This window comes from Pomacea canaliculata, linkage group LG1, assembly GCF_003073045.1.
Source record: "Pomacea canaliculata isolate SZHN2017 linkage group LG1, ASM307304v1, whole genome shotgun sequence".
Lineage (NCBI taxonomy): Eukaryota > Metazoa > Mollusca > Gastropoda > Architaenioglossa > Ampullariidae > Pomacea > Pomacea canaliculata.
This window is the reverse complement of record NC_037590.1, coordinates 312,897-334,762: the sequence shown is the minus strand read 5'-3', so window position 1 is coordinate 334,762 and position 21,866 is coordinate 312,897. Positions and strand designations below refer to the sequence as shown.

Here is a 21,866-nt window from a genome sequence, read left to right as displayed (position 1 = left end):
CCATTTCTATTCCTATAATGCTTGAAATAAAAGTCATTGCAGCTATTATTACAATCACTATCTAATTTATCTGGACTATGTTCTGATCTTTTTAGAGAATAGTAAAACTTGAAGGCATCAAAAGGAGGTTGACATACCTGCATGTACGTTGGTCACATTGTGTGCAGTTGTGTCCCATCACTGCCCCATCTTTGTGTTTTGTTTCTTCATTGGATGGTGACTTGATCTTCCCGTACAGTGCACTGAGTTTGTCTTTTTGACAGGGAAGCATGCTATACGCACACTCGTTACTGTAAAATGCTTTTGAGTCCTGCTGCTGTATAAATGTGAGGATGATGATGATGATGGATGATGATGATTGATGATGATGATTGATTGATGGTGATGATGATGGGATGATGATGATTGATGGATGATGATGATGGATTGATTGTATGGATGGATGGATGGATGGATGATGATGATTGATGAGGATGGAGATGATTGATTGATTGATTGATTGTTCAATCATTTCAATGTCCACAGCTAGAGATTCAAGCAAAAGACAACGGAGTTCCTGCTAGAATAGGACAAGTATATGCCACTGTCAACGTGAGACGAAATCCTAGTATTCCCATGTTTGATAACAGCTCTTACACCCAAACCATTCCAGAAGACTTTGCTGTGGCTAGAAGTATCCTGAGAGTGAGGGCTACAGACAGAGATGGGGTAAGCAATAGGCAGAGATGGGTAGAGTAATAGACAGATGGGGTAAGCAACAGGCAGAGATGGACAGAGAAAAAGAGATGGGTAGAATAATATACAGAGATGGGTAGAACAACAGACAGATGTGTAGAGCAACAAAGATGGGTAGAGTAATAGGCAAAGATGGATAGAGCAACAGACAAAGATGGATAAAGTAACAGATAGATATGGTAGAGTAACATGTAGCATTGAGAGTACTATTCTCATGATGCCGTACATGTGCAGAAGTTAGCATCGGGAGTTTCTGCAACACATCTTGATCTGCTTTAGCCTCTTCTTTTGTAGAAACATTTAAAGTGATTTTTGGCGAAGGATTTTAGTTAAGACTGGTGAGTAAGAAGCTATCCCTTTAGACTGTGTGTATGTGTGGAATGAAACATGGATCTCTCTGTCATGGAATGAGACATGCATCTGTGTCATGTTGTGGAATGAGATATGCATCTCTGTGTAATGTCATGTGGTAAAAGTTTATTTGTCTGTTTAACAGGACCCTGTCTCTTACTCTATTGTGAACGATGTCAATGATGCCCAGTATTTCAACATTGGTTCGGATGGTGTCATATCACTGAAGCTGCCAATTTTAAGTTATGTCAATCCATACTATGTGGTGAGTGTTAAGAGTTAGAGCTACAGTTATACAGTGAGTTCTAGTGACATGTTACACAATGCGAAGTGTGTTTTCTGTGTTCAATTTCCTATTATGTAGACTGTGAAGCGAGTCTTGTAAGTTTTCAGTTATATCAGGTGGGACAAGAAAACAAGTCCTACTAGTTTTACTGTTGTGTCAAAAATGAAGCTAATGCAGAGAAAGAAATGAGATTGTCTAAATGCATGCTGTTTGAGATGAGCTAGTACAAGCTGGTTTATTGAATTTCTTAAATCATTTCGGTCTAAAACCAACACTAGATCATGAATTAATTTTTCTGTACTTTGGTTACTATTACATCAAGTCTTGTTGGCTAAGGTTAACATGCAGGTAAACTGTTTTCTTGGTTTTGAAGGTGCTGTGTGCTGTAAGGTATCCCAGATGTTAGGGTAATGCTCTTTGTGCTTCAACTTGTCTATAATGCTGTCTGTTCCTGTGCATTTAGCTGATGCAGACTATTTCTTGCTTTCCAGTTCCGAGTGGAGGCCTCTGATAATCGCCAGCCTCCAGGAACGTCCCAGGCTTTGGTGACAGTGAACATCCTGCGCAATCAATATGCACCTATCTTCTCCAAAGCTCAAGACAACCTGACCATCTCTGAGTATGAGCTGGTCAGCAAGTTCATCTACCGTGTGTCAGCCACTGATGGTGACAGCTCAAGTGTGAGTTTGTATCTCACTAAATGCTTGGCTTTGGGCTTTTTTCAAAAGACTGTGATCCTTTCCTGGCTGTGCATGGTGGAGATTTCAGGCACACATGATTGTGTCTTTCGTCACATATTAAAAGATGTCAATGCTGGGTTAAGTGACTGATATGAAGAAAGCTTTTAAAGCACTTTATTAATCTGTGAACACTTTTTACACACGCTTCCGACATCAGCAAGGTGTTCACCATACTCCACATAAATGATGCATTATTTACACTACAGGCATAAACAAGGTGTGCATCATAGTAGACACTACTAAAGACAATTCTGGATATTTGCCATGTATGAACACTAATGCAAGTCAGTAGCAATGACATGCATAAGAAATGGTTGTATAGTGACATAGATATATATACACTTGTATATCTTGATGGTGATAAGCTGTCTAGATGTCATACGACTCAAGATGCCTCAGGTTTCTGTATATCTTTATGTGAATATTGTAAACCTTTATGTGACTGTGCTGTACAACTGTATACTACAATACTGTATAACTGTATATGATGGTACTGTATGTTCACTTCGTAATGTACATCCAACTGTCTGCTTACAGAGTCCAAGTGGTCAGCTGGAGTACTCAATTGAGAGTGTCACAAACTTGCAGCCAAAGGGCATTTTTGACACAGACTTTTTTGTCATCAGCCGCACAACAGGCGACATTTATCTTGCGCGTGACCTTCGAACTGACAGAGCTCCTGATGCCCTCCTGGTGAGATGATGAAGACACCTGTTGGCTGAAATCTCTAGTAAAAGTCTTGTCCCTTCTGCCCCTATCTCCATCTGACCTGTTGAGATCATAAACGTGGTTATCCCTTCTTCATTTTATGCTGATGAAAAACTGTTGTCACATTGAATTATATGAAGTAATCTTGACCAGCAGCGTAATTGGAGAATTAGCAAGATTGCCAGAGTTTGCCTTTCTGGGGACTTAGTGAAATGTTAGTACTATCAAGTGCTGACCTCCCTCTCTTGTTGCAGCTGAAGGTCAAAGCACAAGACAAGTCAGCAACACCACAGTCTAGTACAGCAGAGATCCGCATCAACATCAAGCGAAATGAGTATGCTCCAGAGTTTGTGCAAAAGTCCTATAGCATTACTGATGACAAAGGTGTCTTACCAGGTGTCACCCTGCTGACTGTCTCTGCTGTTGACAAGGACATAAACAATCCCCTCAATGCACAAGTGAGCAGCTGTCATTTTCAAATAGTTTTCGGTCTTTGTTTGTCGATAGTGATGTATGTTTGAACATTTTTATATTGCAAAGTAATGGCTATAAACTTAGAAAGATGCGTAACTATCAAATTTCAACAGATTCGTGTAAGGTAGTTTCCTGTTATTAAGTGCAATTATCAACACCCACACAGCTTGCCTATAATTATATAATACTATAACACTATAATATAATATTAGCAGCTGATAGCTAGCATCACACTGTGTGTGTGTGTGCATGTTCATGCATACTTGTCTATGTGTCTGTATGTTGTGCACAATGAGTAGCTTATGGTGCAATATATTATTATTGTTGTTGTTATTGTTATTATTATGTTCACATAGAGCTTCAATCATCAGTCACCTAGGTACTCATTCAGTGGTGCTTACTAGACAGCAGTCACCTAGTCACTGGTACAGTGGTACTAGCACTACACAGCAGTCACCTAGCCACTCATACAGTGGTGCTAGCACTACACAGCAGTCACCTAGCCACTCATACAGTGGTGCTAGCACTACACAGCAGTCACCTAGTCACTCATACAGTGGTGCTAACTAGACAGCAGTCACCTAGCTACTCATACAGTGGTGCTAGCACTACACAGCAGTCACCTAGCCACTCATACAGTGGTGCTAGCACTACACAGCAGTCACCTAGCCACTCATACAGTGGTGCTAGCACTACACAGCAGTCACCTAGCCACTCATACAGTGGTGCTAACTAGACAGCAGTCACCTAGTCACTCATACAGTGGTGCTAGCACTACACAGCAGTCACCTAGCCACTCATACAGTGGTGCTAACTAGACAGCAGTCACCTAGTCACTCATACAGTGGTGCTAGCACTACACAGCAGTCACCTAGCCACTCATACAGTGGTGGCTAGCACTACACAGCAGTCACCTAGCCACTCATACAGTGGTGCTAGCACTACACAGCAGTCACCTAGCCACTCATACAGTGGTGCTAGCACTACACAGCAGTCACCTAGCCACTCATACAGTGGTGCTAGCACTACACAGCAGTCACCTAGCCACTCATACAGTGGTGCTAACTAGACAGCAGTCACCTAGTCACTCATACAGTGGTGCTAGCACTACACAGCAGTCACCTAGCCACTCATACAGTGGTGGTAGCACTACACAGCAGTCACCTAGCCACTCATACAGTGGTGCTAGCACTACACAGCAGTCACCTAGCCACTCATACAGTGGTGCTAGCACTACACAGCAGTCACCAACAATAAACACTACTCAGAGTGCCAGTGACCAGCACTAGATACTTCTGTTACCAAAGGAGAATTTAAATTGAAAGCTATTCAAGCATGTGACTGTCATGACCAGGAAGTATTCCTGTACGTGAACGTGAAACCTGTGTTTACAGACCCCTAATGCCCAGTTCACCTATTCTTTGGTTGACCCTGAATCAAGTGGTGCCATATATTTCCAAGTGGATAGCCAAGGCAACATCTACAAGCGCTCCAATAACTTCGGCTCTCAGTCTGGCACCGTTTCATTCCAGGTAGGAAGTTACCTTCAGTCTATGCAGGCATGTAGATCACTTGTCAGCATATTAGCTAATATTATTGACTTTAACAGGTAGTAACATTGGTTTATGTTATGGGATCATTGAAATCATTGCATTCTTTCTATTATTAGTGTAAGTTGTCTTTGGAAAACCATGCTATAAGCTTTCCTTTATAATGTGAATGATGACCATTTTGTAGTTTTACATAATGCAGGAGATGATTGTCAGACTGACATATATTATCTTCCTGCAATGACACAATGACAGTACCCTGTGAGAGGTGTTACTGCTGTCATTACTTTGTCACAAAATGTGCATTAAGTCTTATTAATCAGGGCTTCTGCTAAGGCTAAATTCTTTGGGGTCCCAGGGACCCCTTCTTGAGATTTTTAAGGAGTCCCTGTTCTTTGCCCAGATTTGAAGGGGACCCCAATGACGAAAATTGAAGGGGTCCTCCGAACTTTTAATGCGTACTGTACGCAATTTTTTGCGTAAGCAGAAGCCCTGTTAATCTATCAGCAGAATTAGTTTTATTAAACTTAATTAGCTATATTAATACATGTTAGCATAATTGATCGTATGATTGTTATGGATAGTTCCTGTTTTATTATGATATTCAATTTTTGAAACAAGTTATCAGCACATTATAGTTTAAAATCATTGGTGCTTGTATAATACCTGTATTTTAACTTAACATTTTTTACGTGATTGTTTGATATGCAGAAATTGACTGGTTTCATTTCCTCGTTTGTATATATTAAAGTCTATCCTCAAACATTGAAACAATGTGTCTGTGGATGTTAAACAGTTTTAAAGGTTCTCATGAATATGCTTTCTCACCTACTTGCAGTTCACTGTCCGAGCAACAGATAACAGCTGGAAACCAAAGTCAGACACTGCTAATGTCACTGTTGTGATCACCATTCAGTCCCTCACTGAGGGTACTCTTGGCTTTGACAGACCAGATTATGTGTAAGTGTTTCACATGTCATTAGCTCTTTTTGCCAGTATTTATTAGCAATTTGATGTAACCAGTCATTATCGCCATGATAAATTTATTTACAGACATTAATGAAAGTGCTTGTTATATCATTTTGGCCGCCTCTTGCAGCAAAAGTAAAGGCATTCTGTGAGACTGCTTGAAATCAGCAAAAAAGCAAAATAAAACACTTAGTGCTCTTGTTTTTCCCTACTTTCTTCTGTGCACCACTGCATCATCATAAAATTGATAGCTTGATGGTCATAATCCAGATTAAAAATCATTCTTCCTAACACAAGAATGTTTGGCTGTTGCAGATTTTCATTTCCAGAAAATGGTAATCGTTCTGAAAAGATGGACCTGTATGTTCAGAACCAAGGGGACAGACCTGTGCAGTGCAGGATCACTTCAAACTCTCCTTCTGCCTGTAAGTGCATGTCAAGACACTACTGGGCTAGCCATGTATAAAAAGCAGTCCACTTTAGTTACAATATTTTAAGAATATTTATTTTTATTATTTGTTGACAGATAAACTCTAGTATATTTGTCAAAGGAATGCTCAGTAGCTGTGTTTGGAGAAAAGCGCTATGTACTTGTCTGTCACTGGAAGGGTTAGTTTTGCCAGAAGTGTATTGTTGAGTTTTCTAGTACTACTCTGTCGGTCTGATTTTGTTTTCTAGGGTTAATGATTCTTTTAATTTCTTCAAACATTTTTGTATTTTATTTTGACTGGGTCTTCCATTAAGACCATACTATGCCTACAAGCAGTCTGTTGAGGTTAAGCTATACTGCTAGCAAAAGTCAAGTTCCTCTGATGACAGAATATTTTATACGGCTCTTCTGTGTCCTTGAGAGGGATTTTAATATTAGAGTATATACACATATACACAATAGATTAAGTGACAGTGTACAAGATTGCTCATTGGTGTACAACCTGAGGCTGGTACCATCTTTTTCTATTTATAACACAGGTGCATGCTCTTATTTTTCATTTATGGTTGTTGTATGTAATTCTATTTTCAGCTTTTTTTACCATTGGGTACCCTTCTGGGAAAAAGAACTGTTATGTGCAGCCACTTTTCAACCTGGATCGTGAGCAGAACTCATCATATACTCTTACTGTGGAAGTCGTTTTTGAGCGCACAAAACGTCAGGCATCTACAAGCAACACTAATGCCACAAAGTACATTTTTAGTAAGTTTATTTCTCTGTTGCAATCAGTATCTTGAAGATTGGAGGGAGCTTCTTCTTCCTTTCTTCACTTTCTTTTACTCTTATGCCCCTCCTCTTTCTTTTTTCCTCTGAACCCCCAGATCCTCTCCTTTTCCTTTCTAATAATTTTTAAAGCACCATATCCCAGCCCTATGAGCAAGGTCTTGGCGCTTTAAAATGATACAAATTATAAACAACAATAATCATGATAAGGAGAAATTTAAGAATTCAACCTAGACAACAGGAAAGAAAAGAGAATAACACATGAAAATGGCAATAATAATAATAAAAGCGTAGTGCTATCTCAATAGCTGAACCAGTACAGTACTCCATTATCCAACAAGTCTATGAAATTAACATAAATGCATAAATTATGGAAAATAAGAAGTCTTGGAGACAGAAGAAAATGGTGGACCAGATTTGTCTGAGTGGCCTGGCGATACATTTCACGGTCAAAGATTTAGAGTTTTTCTGCAATTGTGTGTCATAAGAGAAGCCATTAGACAAACCAGATCAAGAATGATAAGGATAAACCTCCACAGGTCACGCAAGCTGTAGACAGTTTTGCTGTCATCAAGAAGTTTGGCCACATTGCACATTTCATCTCACTGTTGACATGCACAAACAAAATACTGGACTGAGAGGAAAACGGCGTCATGGAAAGAAGGACTGTTAGTCAACAGATCAACTGAAGCCATAGAAGTAAAACAAAATGTTACAATTGAGAAACACAGTCCAGCACATCACTAGGATCAAACAAAAAACTCCAAAATCAAAATTAGCTTAGAAAAATAGCAAAATCCATCAAAATCTGCAGAGCTAGACCCTTCAAGTAGGTACAATTTTCTGTGCGTTCTCTCTCTCCTCTTTCTTTCCCTCTGTAACCCTAACCCCCTCATTTCCCTTTCTGTACATTCTCTCTCTCCTCTTCCTTCCCTCACCTTCTCTCTCTCCCCACAACCTCTTTCAATGTTTCTCACATTCTCTTATTTTCACTTCCACATTATTTCAGTTTCTGACACTCTAATGCTTGAGACTGACCAGATTCATCCATTTTTTTTACAGTCCATCATTATGGGGGCTGAAGTAAAATGTGTTGACAGTATTGCTGATGTTTCTGTGGCAGATGTGTGGCCCCAGACTACAGTACATATCAGTGTCCTTGACGTCAATGACAATACCCCGGAGTGGGTGTACCCTCTGTATCCCAAGAACACCACGACTCCTCCTACTGGGACGTTAAATACATTTTATGCATCTGTGCCAGTGACAGCCAAGCCTAACACTCCAGTTATCCAAGTCTTGGTGAGTGAGTGGGCGTCACACACTGAGTACTCTTCACTTTCATATTTTAAAAAACATCATGAGTAAATAATTACGTTTTTGCTTCACAAAAAGTCCTTGTGCTTCCTCCTGGGAAATCAAAACAAGCTGCCAAGCAATACTGTGCAGTATTGTCTGTGTGCCCGACTCTCTGTCTCTCAAGATGCTGTAAGTTTGCAGGTTCATTTGTCTTTCTCTGTTGTTATCTGCCTAATGCTGAAAGTGGCAGAACTTGTTTTTGGGTTTTGTTTGTCTTTTTGCATTAACAAATAGTAAATATTTTTAACATTCTGCTGATTATTTTATTGTTTTTTGTATCTGTAGTCTGACAATGGGTTTTGCCCTGTACAACAGATACTTGCACTCCAACAAGTTCTCTTTCCTCCACATGGGTTTCCAAGTGATGACAGTCTTGCTAAAGATGCAGTATTGCTAACGATGCAGTCTCAGTTTCCCCTGCTGTCACTGTTACCATGTTTTAACACCTTTCACTTTTGTAAAATGTTGGTAATATAGAGATATATATATATAAACATTTGTTATTGCATTGTATCAAGTGTCATGTTTCCATACTACCAACAAACAGAAGTCTCATGGCATACAGTTTTCTACAGAATTGCTCACATTGTGATGAGAATTTGCATTGATCATGGTGCATTGATTGCTGTTTATTGATCTTGGTGCATTGATTATTGTTTATCACTGCATTTCCTTGCTACCAGGTTGCACTTTAATGTTAGGTATAGGACTGCTTGATTACTCTGTATCAAACCTCTATCTGCTGTGATTATAGGTTGTGTTACTGATTACTGTGTATCGGACTCACCTTACTGGACATTTTAGATGACTTTGTAAATGATAGATTCTAATAATGCTCCTGATAATATAGATTCCTTTAACATTACTCTTGATTTTTATGAACCATTTGAAGTACTGATAGTTATAGTGATCATAGGAAAGATTTATTGTTTTGATAACTAGATATTAATAGCCACTTGTTTGTTTGTAGTTCTGATGTCAGATCTGACAGAATCTTAGGGTCTCAATATGTGTTGTGTGAGATGCGTGTGTGTGCACATGCATTCACAGACTGTGACATATATTTGCAGGCCACAGACAAAGATCTAGCTGAAAATGGGACAGTTGAGTATGTGCTGGTTGGCAAAGACAAATTTGAAATCGATCTCAATGATGGTAAAGTCTACACCACAGAGGACTTCACCTTGAATATGAATGCTGCAAGATCCTACGAGCTGTCTCTTGAAGCTCGTGACCGGGGAACACCTGTTCGCTATGCTCTTTCAACACTGTGTGTAAGTTTCACATCATCCTTTACCGAGTTGGTGATGATGTCAGGCTATTTGTCCAAATCACCAGTCATATGCTGCAATTTGTTTGGGCCTTGCTGACTAGCTTGTATCAAAAGAGGATATGCGTAGTATTGCCTTCCTTTGACTAATCCTCATATATGATATAAAAAATATAAATGGAATTTTGTCCCAGCTGTGCTAGTGCTGATTTTTCAATGGACACTTGACTGTAAAGAACTATGTTGCTGTGATACTCAAGTGACTTAACAGTAGATGTCGATATGCCACATAATCTAGAAGGTGAGTCTGACATCAAGGGTGTTGAACACCCAAAGCAAGAGAAGATTATAAACGGCCACTGACAGGAAGGCTACTAAGAATGTGGACATTCATAACACAAGCATAGGACTGGAGTGTTGTCCTACAGCGTGGACATGCTAGTGTGGGTAAAGATGTCTGTCAATTCAATAAGACATCCTAATATAGATAAGAACCTCTGTCTAGTTGGTTGAACGTCCAAATATAGATAAGACCATCTGTCAAGTCAGTTGAACCTGCTTCAGACCAAGTGTTTAAGCAAACTTTTCTTCATTTGCCTTGTTTGCAAGATCCTGCTCCTTCAAGCTCTGTTCAGTGTTGTTGCATGTCTGTATGTCTGTGGTTATTTTTTAATCTGTGTAGACATGCTGTCTTCATATTAAATCTATGCTTGTATATATTTTGCTTTTTTAATTGATGTGAGCGTGCTTTAAAATGAAGAAAAACATGATGTACAAATCCACTGATTATTATACTAACATAAAGACGGCCATCTGTCAAGTCAGCCAGATGTCGTTATGTAGATAAGGACACTTTTTAAGTCAGACACCCTCCCCTGTGCTAGAGCAGGACTGAACATGTCTGGCTTCGAGGGAGTTAAAGTGTGTTATTGTATATACTCTCATACAGAACAAGCTATTGATGGGTTAAGCTCTTGTCACCAATACAGCAAGGTTCAGCTGTTCTAACTTCAAACTTTATCTTGTGTCATCTACTCCCTCTCCCTACTTGCAGCAGTTGTTTACTAGGCTATTTGCTTGATCACAATGTAGCCTGAGATACTGACTTAGCTTTAAACACCAATCCCCTCTCTCTCTCCTCAAACATATACATATTCCTTCTCTCCATCTGTTTCTCTCTCACTCACTCACACATTCCATCTAATGGTATAAATCTTTACCTCTCCCAGGTGGTGGTTAGTGATGAATTCAACCGCTTTGTGATGCCAATCAACATACTGAGTCGACAACAAGCACTGCAGCTTGAGGAAATAATCCGAAGGTAGGACACAATGATGTATGCTACAAAGCTGTCATGAACCAATCAGTTACACGACAAGCTACAGAACCTATGTTACATGATACACTAGAGCCTGTACCATGATATGCTACAAATGAATCCTTTACTTCTTTCCCTATCTCACCTTTCCTTTCATGTAGATTGATGGGACTGTGGATAGTATAAGGCAATAAATTTAAGTATAATTTCATAACTCAGGGCTAAACAAGTAAACATAAGCTCTTGAAGTTAAATGTTGTGAATTGTTATAGATCACTGCAGAGGGAAACTGGTAACGTCATTCTGATTGAGAGCATGGAGGGCAAACGAATTCAGCAAACTTCAGGAGAAGTGGTTGCCCAGCAAGAATCGTGAGTTACCTTTTGTGCAAGATGTGATATTTGCTGCTCTATGTATTGAGTTAGATGAGATAATGGATGGTCAGTGCTTTATATGGTTAACCTATGTCTCTTATTAATTAGTAGAGCTCGTGACAAAAATGTTATGGAGATTTTTATTTACATACTTTCAACTTACTGTCCTTGTCTCCCCATTGAATTTTGTAATCAAATTTTCACCCACTTCCTATTGTCCTAAAAGTCTGAAATTTTCACCAGTTACTCATTTCCAGTGACAATACAATATTCAATAATTTACAGCAGTCCACAGATAATAAAATAATTTTGTCTTAAATGTTAACTGTGTATGAGAACTTATAGGCCAAATTAGGGGAGATAGGTAACTGCTGCTCTAGGAATAGTTAACTATAGTTATCTCCTCTAATTCAATCTAAGAGAAGGGAATTAAGTCACAAAGTAAAAACCCAAAAATTAATAACAAAATTCAAACATGTGTAGCACTCTAGTAGTGTACCAAGTTATGTCTTTGTTGTAGAGCGTAGGGGTAGAACAGCTCCCAGGACTGTCCGTTGTATACTGAGTTATGTCTTTGTTGTAGAGGTAGGGGTCGAACAGCTCCCAGCACTGTCCCTTTCTCGTAGGGGGAAAAAGAGGGTATGGTTTCTGGAATGTTCGACAAGGATAGTATAAGTAGTGTAGCTGGAAGCGAGAGTGGAGAGATGGGGGGCCGGCTGCCGAGTGAAACTCTGAATAAAATCTACTGTTATGCGACAATTACATCTTTATTGTGTTCTTGTACAACTAGCCCACCCCTACGTTGCCATCAGGGACTGACATGTTGGTTACACATGCAATAGTTTCTTCCCTTGGATAATTGCATTTGTTAAAAATAAAGGCAAACAAAAAATCCCCATAAAACTAAAGATGCAACCATTTAGAGATGTAAAATAACCCTGGCATGCAGAAACTTGCATGCTCTCCGAGAACTGGTCCGATTAGAAAATACTGGGTGCAAAAGTATTGTGCAAATGGTTTCTTTCAACGTTTTTGTGTGCCACGTGCTTTTTGTATGTGAGAACTTATAGGCCAGTTTCAAACAAAAAAGTTCAAGAATAAAATAAGTAAAAAAAAAATTATACAACCAAACTACATGCACCAAAAAGGGTAAAATATTTTTTTCCTTAGGTTTTGGGATTTTTTGTACTTTAACACTTAACATATAAATCTGTGAGGGTAACTCTCTCAAGCTATTAAAACTCTGATCATCACAAATGGCAAATTGCAAAATTATCGATTCATTGATAAGGTTATTAATAAAAGAAAGTTAATAATAAAATATTTCTTAGTGTGCCCCTCACACTTTTATATATTAAAATATATTTATTAAAGAAAATCTTGAGATCTGAGGAAAACATTTTTACCCTTTTCAGTGCATTTCATATAAAAGTGTATTTCTAAAACTATTTTTTTACTTATTTTATTTTGTTAATCTTACACTTTTGTACACATTCCTATTACATCAGGAGAACTATTTATTCTATTTTATACTGTGTCAGTTTCATCCTATATTTTACAATTTTTGTTGTTTGTAACTGATTGCTTCTGCACTGTTTGTGTCATAATTTGCATATATTTGAAGTGCAGCAGGTGCATGCATTATTTGTGCACTTTGCTCAAGCATGTTCTTTGCATCCATTAATTTAGTATACATGTTATGGCCTCTTTGTTTATATGCTTTGGTGTGACTGTGGTTTTATGTATTCAAGCATGCTTTTATCATGGATGCCATAGTTTTTACCGATATTTTTAAAATAGTTCTAAATATAACACTTGCTCTGTTGAGTGCCTGTCAGGATGTAGTTTTGTTTCCAGTCCAGGACAAATGATCAGGATATAATCTGAGACACAATGAAGAACACATTACTTATTGTCTGTTACACACTCGACAATGTATATATATATATCTCGATAAGATAGTGCATATTTTCTGTCGCACGCAGGACTGATGTGGTGTTTGTAGCCCTTGTTCCTGGTAAATGTGAACTTCTCAATTCATCGTCACCAGAGGCCCAAGAAAGGTAGGTACACTACAATACATGTCATAGGTTACATTATGATGCTGCTGTGCACCACACACTATATCCATGTCATAGGTTACATTATGATGCTGCTGTGCACCACACACTATATCCATGTCATAGGTTGCATTATGATGCTGCTGTGTACTACACACTACACCCATGTCATAGGTTACATTATGATGCTGCTGTGTACTACATACTACACACCACACCCATGTCATAGGTTACATTATGATGCTGCTGTGTACTACACACTACACCCATGTCATAGGTTACATTATGATGCTGCTGTGTACTACACACTACACCCATGTCATAGGTTACATTATGATGCTGCTGTGTACTACACACTACACCCATGTCATAGGTTACATTATGATGCTGCTGTGTACTACATACTACACACCACACCCATGTCATAGGTTACATTATGATGCTGCTGTGTACTACATACTACACACCACACCCATGTCATAGGTTACATTACAGTGGCGTAGGAAGATGTTCGGCGTTGGGGGGGCAAACTCCCTGCTGACAGTGAACGGCGTTCTCACTCGCACATTACGTAAAAAAGATGGGGGGGGGTACTGCACGCACGCACGTACACAGTGGTAGCATCACAACATCCTGCTTTATTGTTAAAAGGCTAAGCAGCATTAAATAAGAAAAAACAAATTAAAGAATGACTCCCCGGCTAACGCATTCACAAGAAATGTGATAAACGTTATAATCATATAAATCATATTAATCAAGGTTGGCAAGTCAGTGTGCCAAAAAAACTGCGTCTTCGGTGATTTCTATTAATGAACTCCATTGCAATCTCGTCCAGATTAAGCAGATCAACCCTCTCTTTAAATACACGCATAATGACACAGTTATTCAAGCGCGTTTGTGTCATGGAACTTCTCAGGTATGTTTTTGTTTGTTTTAAGGCAGAAAAACTGCGTGGAAAAACAAAGGTAAAGATTAATTAAGCCTACTCACCCAATGGCTCGTGACACGCTTTGTTCTATCTCACAACAAACGCGGGGAAAATACGCTGGTTGCTGGAACCCTCTTCTAGACACCACGCCAGTTCCAGCGACAGTCCACACAGCACGTGGCAAACTCCCGACTACTCCCAGAGACGGGCACAGGTCTCTCCACCACCGCAAAAACTCCTCTTCCGCCCCGCCGTCCTCCCAGTCCTGTGTGGCAGGTTTCTATAGGCTTCGAGAAACCTCCAGAACCTTTCCCTACCCACAGGGACCAGCGAGATAATACACGTTACAAAGAGACACAGCCCTATACCTGAACTTGGTGTCCGCACACCCTGGGAAAATAGCCCCATCCACCCCAAAGAGAATCTAAGAGACCAGAGAGGAAGGGACGCAAGGCTACCCTATAATTAAGGGCCATAAACTGGCCAGACCACCGTGGCCAGGGGACGAAACTAGGGTGGGAATGGCCGGGCCACCCCTTCCTCGCTCCGCTACCCGACGGTGCTGAGCCAGCGATGCGACACGTTCTATGGCCATCTACCAAAACACGGACACATATATACAAACCAAACAGTATAACACAGATAACTTATGTTGAGTACCAGCCACAGTCGTTGATGATAAAAGAGTGAGTGCCCTTGTGTAGTTTTAGAAATGTTACTTATGCACTTCCCCCTGAGTCGTAGATAGCAATAATACCAGTCTCTCTGTCTGTAAAGAAAACTACCAATATAGGGACTCACAGTCTTTGCCTACTTAGGTGAAGTCAAAGCCGTCAATTCGCACTAAACCGTTGGTGTCTAGTAAGATGGAAGTCCTCGTGCTTCGCTAGTTTTCACAAAAGTTAAGGGTTCCTGTCTGATTGGCAAGACTGGGGTATTGGTATGCAACTAATTTGTTACTGGCTTTCTGTGTTCCCGAGGCCAGTGCGGCCCCTTCGGTTGTAAGCGATAGCAGATAATTTTAGGGTGACAGCGAGTGGGTGGGGATGTTTTATGTTGGTCAAACGAAAACCGCAAGAAAAGGCGTCGCATTATGGGGAGGGGAGGGAGACGACACTCGATGTACCGATGTACTGTCCGCCTGCTTTCTTCGCTCAGGCTTCAACACAGCCTGCAATTAGCATGGCAAACAATACCAACGGACTGTCCCCGATCTGATCGTCAGAGGTGTTAGAGCCTCCACTTGCCTCAGGGCCCGCTTTTGTGACGGTGATGACCGTCTCCTCTCTACGTTCCCCTACCTTTCTCCAGTTCTTTGCTCTTTGTGAGAATTACGTCTCAAATATTGGGGGAGGGGGGGCAAAAGGATATTCCTGCCCCCCCCTGTATTTTCCTTGGGGGGGGCGGCTGACCCCGCTGCCTCCCTGGTTCCTACGCCACTGCATTATGATGCTGCTGTGCACTACATACTACACACCACACCCATGTCATAGGTTACATTATGATGCTGCTGTGTACTACACCACACCCATGTCATAGGTTACATTATGATGCTGCTGTGCACTACATACTATACCCATGTCATAGGTTACATTATGATGCTGCTGTGCGCTACACACTACACCCATGTCATAGGTTACATTATGATGCTGCTGTGTACTACACACTACATACTACACACCACACCCATGTCACAATGACTGTGGCTACACACTACACCCATGTCATAGGTTACATTATGATGCTGCTGTGTAACACACCACACCCATGTCGTAGGTTACATTATGATGTCATAGGTTACATTATGATGCTGCTGTGTACTACATACTACACCCATGTCATAGGTTACATTATGATACTGCTGTGTACTACATACTACACACCACACCCATGTCATAGGTTACATTATGATGATGCTGTGTACTACATACTACACACTACACCCATGTCATAGGTTACATTATGATGCTGCTGTGTACTACACACTACACCCATGTCATAGGTTACACTATGATGCTGCTGTGTACTACACACTACACCCATGTCATAGGTTACATTATGATGCTGCTGTGTACTACACACTACACCCATGTCGTAGGTTACATTATGATGTCATAGGTTACATAGGTTACATTATGATGCTGCTGTGCGCTACACACTACACACTACACCCATGTCATAGGTTACATTATGATGTCATAGGTTACATAGGTTACATTATGATGCTGCTGTGCGCTACACACTACACACTACACCCATGTCATAGTTACATTATGATGTCATAGGTTACATAGGTTACATTATGATGCTGCTGTGCGCTACACACTACACACTACACCCATGTCATAGGTTACATTATGATGTCATAGGTTACATAGGTTACATTATGATGCTGCTGTGCGCTACACACTACACACTACACCCATGTCATAGGTTACATTATGATGTCATAGGTTACATAGGTTACATTATGATGCTGCTGTGCGCTACACACTACACCCATGTCATAGGTTACATTATGATGTCATAGGTTACATAGGTTACATTATGATGCTGCTGTGCGCTACACACTACACACTACACCCATGTCATAGGTTACATTATGATGTCATAGGTTACATAGGTTACATTATGATGCTGCTGTGCGCTACACACTACACACTACATCCATGTCATAGGTTACATTATGATGCTGCTGTGTACTACACACTATATACTACACACCACACCCATGTCATAGGTTACATTATGATGCTACATACTACACATGTCTTAGGTTACATTATGATGGTGCTGTGCACCACACACTACATACTACACACATGTCATAGGTTACATTATGATGGTGCTGTGCACCACACACTACATACTACACACATGTCATAGGTTACATTATGATGCTGCTGTGCACCACACACTACATACTAAACCCATGTCATAGGTTACATTATGATGCTGCTATGTACTACATACTACACACATTTCTTAGGTTACATTATGATGCTGCTGTGCACTACATACTACACCCATGTCATAGGTTACATTAAGATGCTGCTGTGTACTACACACTACATACTACACACTACACACATGTCATAGGTTACATTATGATGATGCTGTGCTCTACAGGCTGTGTTGCTACTGTGTGTATGATGCACTTTGTCACAACCATATATACCAGCCAGGTGCTTTCATGAATATCAAAGAGACTGAGATCGATGATTAGTCTATATATATACACCAGCCAAGTGTTTTCTTCAAAGAAACTAAGACCAATGACTGGTATGCAAGGGGAAGTGTTTTCGCCCATCATCTGCACAAGACAGAACAAGGAAGGCAGACATGAGGTGTACATTTGTGAAGGTGGTGGTAGGGAGTTGAGCTGAGAGTAAACAGGGTTACCTCCCTCTAACCCCCACCCCCACAATCAACAGAGGAGGGGGAACTTAGGTGAAGAATGTTTCTATGTTAGAGCCGCCAGCAGGGCTGGCAACAAACAGCGGGCAGGTGCAAGGCTGGTAGTGGGCTACCTGGCTGCTGGGCTCAGCCTGTTTGTTCACCCACCTTTGCTGCCTTTCTCACATTCTTACACTCTGCCTGCCTTTTCCCTAGCAATGTGTGCTGGTGGCTACTGTGCATCTTTTCTTGTGTGCTAAAGAGAGAGATGAACAGAGAGTGACTTGAATACCTGTAACTAACTGTGGGATGTTACATGAGTCGACAGAGCTTGAAACTGTGAACCAAGATAGTGTGTCAGTCATCAACTGCAAGGTTAGACAGCTCACCTCTGTGTGCATATGTGTATATGAGTGTGTGTGTGTGTGAGAGAGAGAGAAAAAGAAAGTAAAAGAAAAATAGAAAGCTGATGTATAACATTGATATCAGCTGCTCACAAGTATCAACAAATCTTGATCAAATGTCAACTTTAGGGCGAGGCTTCAGATGTTTATGCTAAGGCTTTTTTGTTATCTTCACACTGCTAGGATGGGATTTCAAATCATACAGTCAAGATTTTCACCAGTTCACTGATTGTGGATTCTCCTATCTGAGGCTGGACTACAGTTTCAAATGAAACCAGATTTCAGATGTTGACTGTGAGCACTTCTTTGTGCACAGTCTTTGTGTTGATTTTGTATGTTAGAAAAACAGACCATCAGATGTTCACTGCTGAGAGAAACTAACATGTCACTAGGACCAGCTATGACACAGTTGGTGGAGACTTGATTTTGTGTTATCTGTGAAATGATCTTTTGAACATTGTTTTGGTGTCAGTATAGTTATCTGCTACAAACAGTCACAGCTGTGACACACCTGGTGAGACTGGATGTCACAAGGACTTTCAACAAATATGCTTGAGTTATTATGCGACAGGGTTAGGTGTCAAAATCGTGTACACATTTAAATATCCTGTATATACATGTACAATGGTATTACTCCTCAAGGCAGATTGGATTCATGTCCAATATTTAGCATTTAAGGAATCGTTGTCTCTGTTCTTGTACAGTTTTACTAATGTCTTCACACTATGCTAGTGTGATCATGGTTATATGCTTGTACAGTTGTAATGTTTTTACATTGTGCTAGTGTGATTGTGGTTATGTTTGTACACTGTAGTTATTAGTGTTATATAGTGTAACATCTTTATGTTGCTGTAATGTGATTTTGCTGTAACACTTAAAGGTAAAGCTGCTATGAAGTGGCCTAAAGCCTTGTGAGGAGCAGGAACTGAAATGTTTGTTTATAATATGCTTTGCAGCATCTTGTCAGAAGCTGTGTCAACCCGCATTGGCACAGTATTAGGCAGTGTCATACAACGGCAAGTTGATCCCATCCGTTTGCCCTACCCGGCAGCTGTGATTTACCGCAACATGAAATACAAGTCCTACATCTGGTGGATGGATGATCCATGGGCAGCCCTGGTGGCCTTGGCAGCCATCATCATCCTTCTGTGCATTGTGGGTATCATCGTTATCATCTTCACCCACTCAAGGTAGGAAGCCTACACATGCCTGACTTTATATCTTCTGTTCCAGTTGCTTTTGTCATCTCAAGTACTGTTAGACTAAACATTGTGCAATAATGTGCAAGTATTAATATCTACAAATATTTCAGATGTGCCTTATCTGGACATGATAGGCATTCTTTAAGCAGATATCAGATAAGATAATGTGTCCTGAATTGAAATATTCTTTGATGCGACTGTATAACATCATACCTACATACAAATGATGTGAGAGAAAGCCTGAAGCAATCATGCCTGACATTTGTTCTGCAGGTATATGAAGTTTATCAGTCAATATCGAGCATATCAGAGTTCATATGAGAACCCTGATTTTGTGGAACCACCTAGCTTCCTTCGGGAATATGAGACTCAGGTAAATAATTTACTTAATGAGAGGTTGGACTAATCATTTACTAAACAAGAGTTTGGACTGAAATGAGAGGTTGAACTAACCAGTTACTAAATGAGAGTTTAGATTAAAATGTGGGGTTGGATTAATCATTTAGTAATGAATGAGTGGAATGTGCAGCCCTTAGATACCTTGTTACTGTGGTGATGCGCAAAGGAAAAATGAGTTGATTATCTTATAATAACTATCATTTTCATTAAATCTTCATAAATAGCATCAGTTTTCGCTTTATGTCAGTAATTTGTTTATAAATCTGTGTGGCCACATATACACACATACCCATTCATCCTTTATCTTATGAACTCACTATTTATAAGCTTTCATTACAGTGGACTTAATACCCAAGGTCTATGGACGGATTCCTCATGTTAAAAAAACAATCTGATTTGCAATCAGAACTTAGCAAGTCAAATCTATCAAATAAGAACTAGAATATCTAAAACTTAACATCAGAGCCAGAACATCTGAACTTGATGTCAGAGCTAGTACGTCTGAAAGTGATGAAGGAGCTAGTACATCTGAACTTGATGTCAGAGCTAGTACATCTGAAAGTGATGGAGGAGCTAGTACATCTGAAAGTGATGAAGGAGCTAGTGTGTCTGAAGCAAGCAAAGTGGGTAGCAGCAGTCATGCTGTGCTAGCAGAAACTGTCCATCAGTGCAGTTGTCTTCATTCATGCCCACTCTATGTTCCTGTTTCATCTTGAACAGTTGTGCAATAAAGTTTTGATAGCAGTGCAGTCTCTAATTATAATAGACAAGAAAGTAAATAAAACAGAGGAAAGAGTACCTAAGTATCGCTGGAAAAGGTGGAGGCCATAGCTACTTATAAGACAGGATAGTATGCATTGTTCATCTTCTGCACATCAAAGATAACTGCACATACAAGTTTTAGTGTAGCAGACAAAACCAAAACAATCCAAATCTGTTGCTGGAGTTGGCAAAATGAAATGTATTCACAAAGCACTACATCTCATTTCTAAAACACTGTTAGGTATTAAACGTTATAAACAGTGAAATGAAATGCAAAGTACTGCACCCTTTGTCTTATAAAACAAAGCATAACATCACATTTCTGAAGCGATGTTAAGTATTACATATAAGCATTAAAGGATTTGGATGCCTTGAACTGATATAGTTTAACAAGTGTTCTAGGTTGCTTAGTGTTTTTGAAAGGGTTGTCTTTTCCTTTTTATTCGCTGTTCATAAATCAGTTTGTAAGAAAATGTGTGTGTGTGTCAGTGCTAGTGTGTGTGTGTGCATGCACGCATGTGTTATGAACTGTCACAGTTGACTGCTTCTACAGCCTTTTCATCTTTGACACCATTTTAGTGTACTTTATTATAGTGTACATTATGGAGGTTATGCATGGGTTGATGTATAGACGTGGACATGAGTAAAGCATAAGGAGAAGTTGGCTTTGTTTGTTTCCCTTGTTTTTCAATATCCTGTTTTGAATGTTTCAAGCACAGTATTGTGATAGACAAATACTCTATGTATACTGTCATCATAATCATCATCAGATATCTTTTTTTAAGAGAAATCCTTATCTGCTTTTATGCTTGTGATGTGTAGAGTCTGAACATGTACGTACCACCTGATGAGGCCATTCAGAGTTATGGTGAAGTGGGCTTGCATCTCCATGGTGATGGCCTAGTGGATGTCCAGCACACATCTCATGATCCTGGGGTGGTGGCTGCTGTCAACCCAGTGTACCAAACGTAAGCAGTTAGCTGGCAGTCAGCCCTGTGTATCAGTGTACTACAGATAAGATGATGATAATAAAGCACCCAATCATGCTACAACACACACACACAAAATATGGCAGAAGAATAAGAAAATATTTCAGAGACATTTTGCAAGAAGATAGAGAAGGTTATGGCAAGTGTCATTTTATTTGAATTACATGTGACGGCTAGCTGTCCACCATATGTAGAGGAGGTAAGCTCCTGGCCAGCTGTCATGACTGATAGGACTTGAGACAGATTCTGACTGTGGGGAGGCCACATTACTGATATGTGACTGGATGCGGCCTCTTAATTATACTCTATAACCCTTTACCACAAAACTGTTATTATTATTAGTCACCCATGACATGATTTCTGGTGACCCATTGTCTGA

The 21,866-nt window shown here is 40.0% G+C and overlaps 1 protein-coding gene across 1 annotated transcript in view; it reads left to right on the top strand.

Moving 5' to 3' along the window:
- The window catches only part of LOC112576226 (protocadherin Fat 4-like), a 143,983-nt gene that overhangs the window by 121,418 nt on the left and 699 nt on the right, over nucleotides 1-21,866 (top strand). The window contains exons 110-126 of the mRNA XM_025258526.1: nucleotides 526-708; nucleotides 1,232-1,351; nucleotides 1,864-2,052; nucleotides 2,650-2,805; nucleotides 3,075-3,278; nucleotides 4,689-4,826; nucleotides 5,683-5,804; nucleotides 6,129-6,238; nucleotides 6,835-7,005; nucleotides 8,150-8,328; nucleotides 9,456-9,659; nucleotides 10,885-10,976; nucleotides 11,246-11,344; nucleotides 13,333-13,410; nucleotides 19,092-19,325; nucleotides 19,611-19,710; nucleotides 21,321-21,466. Coding sequence (XP_025114311.1) covers nucleotides 526-708; nucleotides 1,232-1,351; nucleotides 1,864-2,052; nucleotides 2,650-2,805; nucleotides 3,075-3,278; nucleotides 4,689-4,826; nucleotides 5,683-5,804; nucleotides 6,129-6,238; nucleotides 6,835-7,005; nucleotides 8,150-8,328; nucleotides 9,456-9,659; nucleotides 10,885-10,976; nucleotides 11,246-11,344; nucleotides 13,333-13,410; nucleotides 19,092-19,325; nucleotides 19,611-19,710; nucleotides 21,321-21,466 — 2,525 coding nt within the window. The remainder of the gene's footprint in view (nucleotides 1-525; nucleotides 709-1,231; nucleotides 1,352-1,863; nucleotides 2,053-2,649; nucleotides 2,806-3,074; nucleotides 3,279-4,688; nucleotides 4,827-5,682; nucleotides 5,805-6,128; nucleotides 6,239-6,834; nucleotides 7,006-8,149; nucleotides 8,329-9,455; nucleotides 9,660-10,884; nucleotides 10,977-11,245; nucleotides 11,345-13,332; nucleotides 13,411-19,091; nucleotides 19,326-19,610; nucleotides 19,711-21,320; nucleotides 21,467-21,866) is intronic.